The sequence below is a fragment of the Drosophila gunungcola genome, unplaced genomic scaffold (genome assembly GCF_025200985.1).
Source record: "Drosophila gunungcola strain Sukarami unplaced genomic scaffold, Dgunungcola_SK_2 000075F, whole genome shotgun sequence".
Lineage (NCBI taxonomy): Eukaryota > Metazoa > Arthropoda > Insecta > Diptera > Drosophilidae > Drosophila > Drosophila gunungcola.
Window position 1 is genome coordinate 399,500 of NW_026453238.1, and position 12,761 is coordinate 412,260.

At 41.8% G+C, this 12,761-nt stretch overlaps 2 protein-coding genes across 5 annotated transcripts in view; one reads left to right on the plus strand and one right to left on the minus strand.

Moving 5' to 3' along the window:
• Positions 1-2,016: 2,016 nt before the first annotated feature.
• Positions 2,017-12,761, plus strand: part of LOC128264599 (frequenin-1) — a 28,674-nt gene continuing 17,929 nt past the window's right edge. The window contains exon 1 of one of the 2 annotated variants that reach the window (XM_053000165.1): positions 2,017-2,457. The gene's annotated coding sequence lies outside the window, so the exon portion shown is untranslated. Of the gene's footprint in view, positions 2,458-11,841; positions 12,149-12,761 lie in introns of those variants that run through there. The other variant, XM_053000166.1, reaches the window with a different exon arrangement.
• LOC128264598 (uncharacterized) lies at positions 2,424-4,133 on the minus strand. 3 transcript variants are annotated; one of them, XM_053000162.1, is made up of 3 exons: positions 2,937-4,133; positions 2,610-2,828; positions 2,424-2,552 (listed from the first exon to the last, which is right to left on the minus strand). In XM_053000162.1, exon 1 carries the CDS (start codon positions 3,978-3,980, stop codon positions 3,210-3,212), a length of 771 nt encoding a protein of 256 aa, XP_052856122.1. In that variant the 5' UTR covers positions 3,981-4,133; the 3' UTR covers positions 2,424-2,552; positions 2,610-2,828; positions 2,937-3,209. The 3 variants fall into 3 exon arrangements, with proteins under 3 accessions (XP_052856122.1, XP_052856124.1, XP_052856121.1); XM_053000164.1 differs by having other exon boundaries at positions 2,610-2,832; XM_053000161.1 differs by having other exon boundaries at positions 2,610-2,887.

Here is a 12,761-nt window from a genome sequence, read left to right on the forward strand (position 1 = left end):
ATGGAGTATGCTTTATAAACGCAATACATATAATAAAGGGCAATCCTTCATCAGACTTACTTTGCCAAACTAACTTGAAGCATTTTCCGAGGCATGCCAATGCCACTCAATTTTTTACAATTCTCATGACAGTTCCTTACCCACAAGTATTGACATTTGATAATTTTCATTTAGCTGCTTTTCCATTTTTGGGCGGAGGTGCGCGCATTTTTGATTACCTTTTGCGGTTTTTGTGCGTGCCGCGGGCGTTGGAAATTGGACATGAATTAGTAATGAATTTTGGCCCGCAGATGCGCCGACTGAGGCAGCGGCAGAGGCAGCAGCAGCGGCAGAGACGTCGACTGCGGCAGCATGTTTATCTAGGCAGCCCAACTATTTATAATAAAAGGCTAGCAGATTAAAAACCAAAATAGATTCTGTATCTGCAGCTGCATCATCTGTATCTGTATCTGTATCCGAATGTATCTATACAATCCGCATCATTGCTGGGCCAGCAAAAAATGTATGAAACAAATGTGAAAACAATGGCAGGCAAGTGAGAAAAATTTCAAATTAACAAATTTTACATTATTCCACGCCCCCGCCTCCACCCCCCTGCACGCCCCTGACCTACCCAACTAGAATAAATAAACAGTAATTATAATTGGCCCGTTTCGGATACGAATTCGATGCTTTTCGGCATGGCCATAGAAATGGGTATCGGCATCGGCAAAGGCATCGGCATGGGCATCGGCATCAGCATTGGCATCGCGGGAGAATGAGTGAGTAATTCCCTCGTAGGTGCGCCCATTAAATTCTCCGCTTATGTACGCAATTGCGAATTTATTCCTCGCGCGTTCGCTGGATAGTTGCAAATTGAAATGGGAAATGGTATGTCCGTCAAGTGATCACCACTTGATCGTCATCAACGATTTGCAGATGGGAGCCCAGCGGCAAGTACTTGATCTAGTGGTTTCTAAACAGATCCAAAGCTACTATTTAATTGGATGGAAAGGGCAACAATTACGGTCCAATCAAGAAGCCAATCAATAATCTTCTAAAAACTTGTGATTCATGTGAGCAATAAGGCTGCATTTAATTATAGATTTCGAAAGTATTTAATACTAGCAAGAATTTGAACTTAAATACTTTGTATGCTATACACTTTTAATAAAAAGTTATATACGTATTGGTAAGTGACTTCCGATAAAGTTTAGTTATAATATTGAAAATGTTTTTGTTTTGATGTCGGCTAGTGTAATCTTTAGCAGCCAATGTATACAAAGAATTATTTAAATGAACGATAAGACAGATCCAAAAATATCTTAAAGACTTTTCTCGTTCAAAGAAGCGAATAGATGATCCAAGGCAATAAAAAGCTAAACAAATTGATACTGTTTCTGTGGAAAAGAGGGGGCTCTCTATTTCTATGGACTGGGAATCATTGAGTTGACATTACGGGGAATTTTACTTTCACTTTGATAAGATACTCTTTCAATTTTTTTGTATTATTTTTTATGCCGAGTTGGTTTGAAATTACCAATAGTAGTGTTTCGGTATTGTCTTAAAAAACAAATTTGAATTAATTAAAGATATCCTAATGTAAATTTGTAGAGTGTAGATCAAAGAGATTGGTTTTGTTTTAAAGTAGCGTCTGTATAGTTCGTCGAAATCAACCGAAATACGTATAGGAACAGCCCAATAAACGGTTCGTTTGATTTGTATCTGTAAATGTATCTGTATCTGTATCTGTATCTGCGGCTGCCGTTTTATTGTTTATTTGCTCGCAAGTTTTGCCTTTTGTTATTCGCCAGAAATTTTTATTATTTACTATATTTAGGCAGGGGCAAAGAGGAAGAAAACCTGAGCAATAATTAGTCACCGCCGAACCACGACAGACGGCACCTGCAAGAAATGCAAAGTAAATTCTTCAATTGCTCGATTGCTCTGCCAACGTTGGCTGCACAGCTGACGTCGACTGTGACGGCGACGGCGACTGCGACTGCGACTGCGACTGCGACTGAGGCCCAGGGCATTTGTGCGGCTGCTGGCATTCGATTGCCATTCGCACAAGTTGCATGTTCGCGACTCGATTTTCGGTTTCCTCATTGTTTTTTCGGTTTTCTCTGCGCTTTTTTCCCCCTTTTTTACGAATTTTTTTTTTTGGGCCGCTCGCGTGCTCTGTGCATATTTTAAATCACTTCCTCTGCCAACACCCACTCCACCACCCCCCTCCCCCCGCCTACCAGTGAATTCTAATTAAGTGTGCGCGCTAATGCGTTAAACGGTCCTGCAATTTGTTTTAAGCCAAAGACAACAGCAAAAAAAAAAGTCTTTGTTTCTTTTTCTGTTTATGTTTTCGTTTGAGTGGAAATTACATTTATAATTACGCTTAATCAGTCGATTACTGTCATCGCAAACACGGATCAGCCGAGGACCCACCGCAGCGTTCGATGAGCACACACACATGAGCGGCAGGTATGTGGATTTGTGGATTTGTGGATTGCGTTCCCCGGGTAAACATTATTACCCCATATCCATCTCCGGCCAAACCCAATAATTAGGCAGCTTCCCTGCGGCAGAATAGGCTGGTTTAATGAGCGAATCGGTCTGCATACCCATTCCCATACCCATTCCCATTCAATTTGCGGTCCACGTCGGTGGTCGGTGTCATCTTTGGGCGCGAAATTTGAAGCTGCGGTTATTCCGGCAGTATGAGGGCCCAAGACCGATGACTTTGTGCGGTATTTGGCTATGCCTCCATTGTTTATGATTAAGCGGTTGGCTGACAATTCATTGTCTTGTGTTGGGAGCTTCAAGCAGAAGGGCTTCTCGGAAATTTTGTCGGTCTAACTTACGGGTTGGCCAGGTAAACATAAACAGAAATATTGGGTATCACGGGATTAAGCTGTAGTTAAGTGCTTGTTAAGAAGTTTTTAAATATCTTAAGTGCTTACCTGTTTTTAAACATCAATGGTAACTAGAAACTATCTCCCAAACAAATGTAATCAACTTCCATTTTTGGAACGTCCCAAGACAATTTTGATTTATATTAATATTAGTGTCACAAGTTAATAAGATAATTTGATAATTAAATATAGTCCATCACATTTTAGTGAAAAAGCTGAATTTATCTTCAAGTTTGATACGGCTGTTTTTCTTCGGAAGTCTTTAAAGTTTTCATACAGTCTTTGGGAGTCCTCTTCGATGGTCAATGGGTGTTCAGGATGTCAGGTTGTTAGGTTGCCAAAAGGATCGTGTTTGTTGACTGATTGCTGAGCCCACCGCGCATAATTTATATCGCGTTGACAGGCCTTGCACATGCGCCTGGCTATCATGGCATCGGGCATGGGATCCGGTGGCAGACCTCTCATCCTCCGCGAGATATACCTCTGCTGCCGTGCCTCATGGAGGAATAGACCCAGGGCTGCAGTTTCCGGAAGGCAGCCGAGCAGCAGGAAGTTAACCGTCTTGTTCCAGTATTTGAGTGTCGAGTCGAAGGCGGCGATAAAGATCACAAACGAGGAGATCAAGTGGAAGGAATTGAAGGCTCTGCCGCTCAGGAGCCAGTCGACGCAAACTGCCGGAAGGTGGGGGATGAGCCAGGAGCCCCATTCGGCCCGTCCCATGGCCAAAAACATTTCGCGGATGATGCCCAGAAAGGGCATCCACAGCCGGCTATCCAGATACTCGACCAGCTGGAGCAGCAGCCACGTCTCGGCCAGCAGCATTAGCAGGTTGACGCGATGACGACATCGCCGGACATACAGTGGTCTGTACTGCAGGATGGCCATCAGAACGCCACAGCCGAAGTACAGGTCCTTCCAGCGTTGATCATCGTCCGTGGAAACGGCGACATCCCTGGAATCGAGCGGCAATGCGGGGTCATTGGTCAGCAGACGCCACTGATTCCACCGCACGAACATCCCAATGAACACGATCAGCCAGCTCTCGTAGAGATCGCGCTTCAACTCCGAAAAACAGTTTTGATCACTTAGCATCTTGGAAAATATAGCAAAAGAAAAAAATTGAATAATTGTGGAGATGTGTTGATGTTGACCCTGTAGAAAGGTGAAAAAGATTGTGACTTGTGAAATTTGGAACAGGTTCGTCTGTGAGACTCTTGGTGGGGGCTACTTTGACTGTGATTTGGAAAATTGTTGTTTGCTTTGTACAGAACAATACAAATAGAGAAATCGTTACAAATTTGTTTGTTGGCATTTGTATAATTAAAACATAAATATTAAAATGGTTATTTCACCATTAAATAAACAAAATTTTAAAACCAAAATCTCAAATAACGATGATTTATTAATTTATTTCATGAAATTTATACTTGTGTTAAAATAAGCACTAAAAAAATTTTTTTTTAAAGAAATATAACCCACGAACTCATAATATAATGTTGAATACTTTCAAACTCTTTTCTAAATGAATTTTAAAGCCTAGTGATTTCTTTAAAACAACCAAAGGTTTTTCGATAAATTCCTTCCAGTTTTCATGGTATTTATTAGCTTATGTTTCCACTTTTAAACAGTTCACTTAAATGAGGCAACAACTGGAGATTCTCCAGTAGCTCAGGCTAGTGTTTATGCATCGCTCTCTTTTTGTTTTCTAATGCTGTCTCCCTCGCTCATTTTCACTGTGTGCCCCAGACACACTCACACACGTACACACGTTTTCATTGAAGCCACGGTGGAATAAATTATATTTTTTCATCAAAATATTTAAAACAAATTGCAAATTATAATAGAACAACTTTTGCTCAACATAGAAATGTTTAATTATCATTTATAAGTTATGTATAAAATTAAATAATTGAAAATTATTTACAAAGTGTTAATAGCTGGTTTGCTTTGCCCATTTTATATAAATATTTTCGTTTTACAAAGTCCAAACTGTGGTTTCTTTCCACTTGCATGCAAATAAAGATAAGATAAATAAGATAATTACTGAATTTTCCTGTTTTTCTCACTATCTGTTGTTCGCTGAAGACGTTGCCTCCAAGGTGTCTGGTAACTACGACTAACCCCACCGTGCCACCCCTTTCCCCCCCCTTTTTGCCTGCTCGAAGTAAACAGCATTCGAGGGTAGTGTAAACAATCATTGACCTCGTTCATATTTCTTGGAGCGTTCGCTCATTTGCCTTTGGCTCGAGTCCCAGACGTTGACTCTGCCTGGTCGCAATTAAAATTGTTGTTTAGCTAGTTGCCCCTGGACGATGTTGCCCCTTAGCTTAACCCCCAACCCCCACCCCTCCATACGCCGTACCAGCCTACTATACATCCCCAAAGTTGGGGAAAATGGGAATCATTCGCTAGGCGGCATTTGGGCACCAATTAGCCGCCAAGCAAGAGGCTAAAATCTGATTCTGTTGCGATTACTCCGCCCCGGCAAATGATGATGAGCATAAAGCACAAAGGCAAGAAGCCAGAAGGAATCAGAGGGAATCAGGATCTGAAAACAGCCAAATCACGATGGGCTCAGCGGCAAAGACACAGAGAAGTGAAACAATCAGGATTTGGGTATTGCAAGGAACCGAACTGCTACATACGCTTTTTAAATGTGAGGAGTGTTCATTTTAATGGGCATATTAAGTATGAACAACTACAGTTTCCATAACTTTTTTATGGCACTAGTAAGCCACTTGGCAAAGAGGATTCCATATTGAACTTTACACTGGCATGGCGGGAATAACTTATGCAGTTTGTAACAAAAGGGATTTTTCAATGCCCTTCAGGGAGAAATTATCACATTTAAGTATCAAGCAGTACAAAAAATTATATTAAATTTATTTTCTATACATTTAGTTGGAACAAATATAATAATTCATGCTTTATTAGTCACTTAAAATGTTGTCTTAGAAAGTATAGAGGGAAAATGCCCTTAAGTGGATTAAAATATGCAAAAATATTTACATTTAACATTAATTTAGACCCTATATTATATTTCTTAAACTATAATGGTTTTTTAGTGGTCTTTATGCATTTTGACTTAGAAGATGAGTCATAAAACGGCAAAAAATATTAAATTTTTCATTCATTTTTTTATTTTAGTGTCAGGTAATTAAAAAAAAAACATTTTATTCAACATTGGTTAGCTTTTAGTATAATATTTGCTTACACCATGGTGGTTTTTCAATTGGTCTCTATACATTTTAGCTTAAAAGATGGGATGGAAATACAAGTTGACTAGTCCAGCTTTAACTTTCAGCTATGCTACCTCTTTTTTGCCAAAGAGCATCAAACTTTGCCCGATGAATGGCGAACCGAGAGGCAAGTTTAAGCGGCTTGTTTGCAGCCAGCCCATAGCCCATTTTCCATATCCCTTGGCCTGAGCCCATGGCCCATAGCCCATAGCCTTAGCATTCGCCTTAGCATTCGCCTTAGCCCGTGGCCCAATATCGAGGCAGGCAATCAAGGATAACGCGCATTATCCCAGGACCCACATATGGAGGGTGGCAGGCGATGGGGTCAGAGGGTTGGAAATCGGTATTTGGTATTTCGTATTTCTTGTTTCGCATTTGTGTGTGCGTCGCTGCGACGCCAGCATAGCGCTGGTTTAGCATTTTTATGTGTCCCAACCTCCTTTCCCTTTTCCTTTTCCTTTCCCTGGCCTACAGAGACATTATGTAGTTGGCTTTATCGCAAACGATTTGCCAAACACAATATGACGTCGACCAGGACCCAGGACCCAGGACCACGACCAAGACCACTACCACGACCAAGAACAGGACCAAGTCAATGGCAATGACAATGGCATGGACCACAGAACCACACACACATTAAGGCACATGTGCGATAGTTGGCAGGCGACTAAAATGTCCGAGACATTCGGTACTATAGTTTTTGATGAATTGGTAAGCATTTTCAGGAAAAATATGTAGAAATTAGAAAATCAGACTTAAGACAATCCGTGGAATCATTATCTATAATCATTCTTACACTGTTTAAAAAAATGGAATAGTAAAAATAAATGAGTGACCATTGAACTCTTCATTTTATATTTAATATTTAAATTTAATATTATTAAATCATATTATTGCATGTTATGTTAAATTGCATGATTCAATATTCAAATATGTAAGTTATTGTGTAAAATATTTGATTTCAAATAGTTCTTATTTCAATTAAATGCATTTTATTTAAGATGTTTCGTTAGGTTTTTGGTCGTATTTTCTCCAAACCATTTATTTTCTATAACATTAGGGCTTATTGAAAAATTATCAAACGGGTGCAAGGAAGTGTTTCCGACCCTGTAAGCCATATTCCATAATCTTGATTAGCTTTTGTTCTGGCTTTTTAACTGTAGTACTTCAAAATATCACAGGCCCTGCCAAATTTGTCAATTCTTTTCAGCGACTTAAAAATGATAATTAAATTCCAAGTTTTACGCTTGCTATTTCTACCCAATTTTATGCTTTATTTTATAGGTATTTTGGTATCTTTTTCCCTCTTTCACCACATCAATATCCGTCGCCTTGTCGCCTGTCCCTTTTCTTAATATGTATTTGCCACACAGTGACCGTTTTCTTTTTTTTTTTATATATATTGTGAGCTGTTTTTGTTGCCCTTTGTTGTTGTAGTCAATGGAGCGACATTGGAGGCTTTTGTTTACTTGACGCTGCTGACTTTTTAGGGTCCTTTCCACCGTTTATATGGCGCATAAAATTAATAATAACAACAATGGCCCAGATGGGAGGGTTGGAAAATGGTAGTTAAAGAGGGCGAAAGCTTAAAGAGAGAAAGCGGATCATTAAAGGCAGGGAAAGCCTCCCAACTGGGCTAGTTTTTGGGGATACACTCGGGGATCCACATGCAGATCCACCCAGGAAACCACTTAGATATCCATTCTCGCATCCACTTAGAAATCCACCGCCCAGGAACTCACCCTCATCATCAATTAGAGCTGAGTTTTTAATATTTTGACAATCTGCCAAATCAGTTGCAACTTGCTCTCGAATCCCTACTCAAATATCAAGCATACGCCACGTTGGTTGCCCCTCCCTTCGCTGTCTGATGCTGGCGCCGGCATTCGGTGAAGTGTCTGGAAGCTGTCGCCTCGGGCTGGGATCGGGGGTGTGCCACTATGTGTATGTGTGTGTGTGTGTGTGTGTGTGTGTGTGTGTGTGTGTGTGTGTGTGTGTGTGTGGAAGAGAAGTGGAGAGGGGAGGGGGGGTTGGCCTGTAGTCGAGCACCCGTTCACAACGACACTTCAAGTGTTCCGAGCCACCCACTCCGCCTTGTTTGTTCCTGTTTTTGCCACTTTGGAAGTGCGTCTATTAATTTTCATATCGCCAGCATTTCTCAATACGCTCGTTCCTGTCCTTCGCTCATTTTGGCCCCCTGAGGCATTTTCTCGTAAGAGACGCACACAACACACACACATACACACACTCGTCAAATTAAATAATTATGCGCTTAATTATTTTTGGGCGTTGGCGTTGGCGTCTTCTGCTGGGGAAAATGTTTAATTGTTTTTTTAATTTGTATTTAAATGTGGCAGGCACTGAGCCAGCTAATAGACATCTGCGGCGGCGTGCGTCTGGAAAGTATTTGCTGGGGGGTGGGTGCGGTATGCCGGCTATTAAGCCACTCTAAGCTCCCCGCACAGATTGATTCCCCAGATTCCCCGGATTCACAGGAGCAGTAGAAGTAGCAGTCGTCAGCTGGCATTTTCCCTGCCTCTTCGCTTTTCCTCTAGTTTCTCACACCCTCCCACGCTTTTGCTGGCACTTCAGCTCTGCTCGTGTGTGTGCATAATTTCCATTCGAGATTTATGCACTTCGTTCTGCATTTGGTTGGCTCCTCATTGTTTTTTGCACAGTCTGTGCTTACTTCGTAGCCAGTTTTTATGGCCGTTGATTAGCATAGTGCTTGTTGTTGCACGCATTCGAATGCAAGTGCCTTGAATTTGTGTAGCCTTAGCACCTAAGCTCGAGTCTTATCCTCTTTAATTTCCCTTTTTGCTAATGCCTCTCCTGTTCCTTCCGGTTTTTGTGTATTTTGGCATTCGGTCTTTGCGAAACTTGAAGGGTTCTCGGAATTCAACTTCGTCCTCTTCTTGGCTCATTAGCTTATTTAACAAAAACTGCCCAGCTATGCTATGCCCTTTGGGGGGCCATTCTCCGTGCGGCAACCGAAAATTGCATTTGCCTTGCTCCCGCCTAATGCAAAACTTATTATCCGCTTGTGCTGGCTTACGTGCCCAAAGCCCCTTGCAACTATTCGCTCCTTTTCGGCCTGCCCACCCCTTTTTACTATCCCGCATGCATGGCCGGCGGCACTCGCCAAAAACTGAACACAAAATGTTCGTCGGCATGGGGTTTGCTTTGCCCACCGCTCCTTAACCCTTGTGAGGCCCCCTGGGCCACCCGGTGCCACCCCCTAAACCCTAGCCATGTGCAGTGTGCGCACTAATTACGACAAGGTCGGTGCACTAATTAACAATGGCTTTAAGGCAGTTAAACGATATGGCGCTCGTGCGATGGCAGGAAAACGCCTGCTTGGAGAGACCTGTGAAAATTGAAGGCGGAATCAAGTTTGCATTAACATCAACAACGTCAGCAGGGTGATCTCCTCGACAGGCCGACATTTCAGTGCGGCCCACGCGGCGTATGATAAATATTGTGGTTCCGACATCCGCAACGATAAGCGAAAAGCTGAGCGGTCTGGAAATACCACCTGACCACACGGCGTATGATAAATATTCCAACTGTTTTTTCCTTGATAGTGGTTACAACTGGCTTCGGGACTGCTATCTTATTTTATTTTCACTATTTTGGATACGATTTGTATTACTATTTGAACTGGTTTGTTTCTCAAACAAATTGTCATTGCAATTACCTTAGGAATTATACAAGTATAAACAATATTGTTAGACAGTAAGTTATAGTTAGATACAAATATATAGTTAGTTAGATATAGATAGATTATACACTGTTTTAAGTTCAGGTGGATAGTTTAAAATATGTGGATAAAAGAAAAAGAAAGAAATAAAGAACAATTATCATTTTTGTTATAATTGTAATATAATATTTCTCTAAGCAAAAATATCCCATTTTGAAAATGCGAAATAGGGCTAATATGTTGTTTTTAAAAAATAAAAACATTTGTAATCCCGATTAGTTGTTTTTAAAGTTGTAGTCAATCATTTTACTTTCTGAAATATTTAAAACTATTTTAACAGAAAAAAAACCCAACGATTTGATAACTGAACTAAGAATTATTTTTAATCAGATTATTGAATATTTGTGGATTATGTATGCAACAATTATGTATGCTGGTTTTGAACACGCAATTTTCACAAATTAAGCAATTAAGTATGCTAACTGAGTTATGAATTATCTTTAATCAGATTGTTGAATATTTGTGGATTCAACAATTATGTATTAACAACTGAAATGAATAAAACAACCGAATTAGCATAATTTTTGTGGCATGACTTGGCAACTTTTTATGACTTTGGTATCCATGCTCCATCGTTTGAATATCTTCCGCTTTTTGCCGAAAAATTTCCCACGCTGCTTATGATAAACAATTTTTTGTCGTTTATGCGATGATAAGCGCTGTGGGCGGTCAGGTGTTTCGATGCGAAGTGGGGGGCAGAGGGATGCGGGGGGCGTGGCGGTGGTGTGAACATCGCTGATTTAATGCGATTAGATTAGATGAGATTTTCCGTTTGCGATACGATTTTTCATGGCGCCAAAAACTTGGCCAACTGAACGTCGTGAATGGGCAGCGGAAAAGCTTCGCCGCAGCGTGAGCTTTTTTCGTGTCGCAGAGGGACGGAAAAAGCTCGTGTGGTGAGTAGTGGAAGTGAGAGGGCAATAGGGAGGAGGGAGAGGGAGCGAATGGCACTCTGGCGTGGGAGTTAATGCTCGTAATGTCGAATTACTGGCGTTCCCCGTTCCGTTCCGCATACCTTCTGTATTTATTCGCTGGATATTTTTAAGCCGCTGCCTTTTCTTGTCAGACTCACACACACACAAGCACGCACACTAAGCCACACACACGAACGCACACACACAAACTGAGCCACACACATGCAAACACATATGACTGTGGCACATATTAATGCGCTAATATTACGCATACGGCACGTTGCTCCCATTTTGGCTGCATGAGTTTGCTAGCACCGCTGCTGGGCTTCCTGCACAGGTGCGCGCAAATGAATACAAATGGAAAATGAAATTGAAATTAATAAATTGCATTACATAATTAAAAAAGGGCGGAAAAGCAGAGTTGGTCCTAATTAAATGCATTGACCGCAAAACTGTCAGTGCCACTTAGGGCGCAAAAACATTTCGCCCCATTGCCAGAGAGAGAAATTTAAATATTATCCGATTTCATGATCAGATTTCGGCCGTCAGCTGCCCGAGGCCGTTTACCAATTTGACGGCAATCTCATCGCCGGGATCTTATGGCCGCTGTGCTCCTTCAAGGGGATTTCCAGCAGTGTGACCACAGTGACGCCTGGGGCACAAAAAGCTAAGAGCGAGAGGCTGTGTGCCACTTGATGCCATTAAAATAAGCCACGAATTTATTTATTTATTTAAACTACTCAAGCGATATCTGTGTTGGCTTAGCTGCTTTCGCCACCAGTATCGTTGTGTGCCTTGTGTGCCTCGAATCCCTCACAGCCTCATGGCTCATGGCTTCCGGCTGCTGCTGCTGCTGCTGTTCCTTGTGCTCCTTGTGCTGCTGCTGCTGCAGAAAGCTCCAAGGGATGCGAGGGAGTTGGAAACGGTACCACGAGGACGCGCCTCGTTAAACTTCGTTGGCGGCTCGTATCAGCAAGGACATTCGACCTACTGTTGATTGCGCTCCGCTCCGAACCGAAGCTTTTCAGTTGATTTTCAGACCGTGCCACGAACGGAACGAAGCCATCCGAGTCCTCTGTCCGCATCTGCATCCGCATTCGCATCCGCATCCGTATCCGTATCCGTATACGTGTCCGAGTCTGAGTTCCGAAGTTCCGCCCAGCCAAAAAGCCGGAGTCGCCGCCTCCGCCACATTTCTCAATTTTTTGTTGTTGTTTACTCTTGGTGGAGCGCTAAACAAATGTAAAAACCAAAAAACCGAAGCTAAAAAAGCAAACAAAAAAATAAAACCAAAAACAGAACCGCAGACGAGAGGAAAGCAAAAACAAAACAAAATCCCTTTGGAATGTAAGAAAAATTCGGGAAAAATATTTTAAGCGTTCCCAATGTTTGTTTATTTGGTTTTTGGTCTGGGTGTAAAGGGTTTAAGCCGGGCAAATATTGCTCAGCCAAGTGTGAGGCTTTTGCCAGTTAATGTCCTGTCAAAGAGCTTCTTTATTGATAAAGCCACACACACATACACAATGGCCCATCACACACACATACACACACACACACACTTATATAGAGTCAAGTCTGACAACTTAACGACTTACTTATCCAAAAAAGAACCAAAAAAGAAGCTAAGGAAAAATGCTGAAAAGGTAGTAGGATACAGAATAACATGACCCCCGAAGAAGTGTTGAATGGGGCAGGGGGAGGAGGTGGGTGGTGGGTGGTGAGGGTAGGGGGTGTCTAACAGACTGCCCAGGCAGCCCATAAAAGGGTAACTGAGAGCCGCACACAAACACATTGTAACTGGCACTCACCTCACCCTCTCCAGTGATAAAATATTCAATTTTTGTCTCCACTCTTTGTCTGCCCGATACACGTATACCCTACATCATCTTTTTGTCAGTTGGACACTTTGACATAGGTTTACCATTGGCTTAGTGGACACAATATTTGCTTATGCTAAGTT

Coding starts and splice junctions, on each gene's coding strand:
- LOC128264598 (XM_053000162.1), bottom strand. CDS start 3,980: ATGCTAAGTGATCAAAACTGTTTTTCGGAGTTGAAGCGCGATCTCTAC.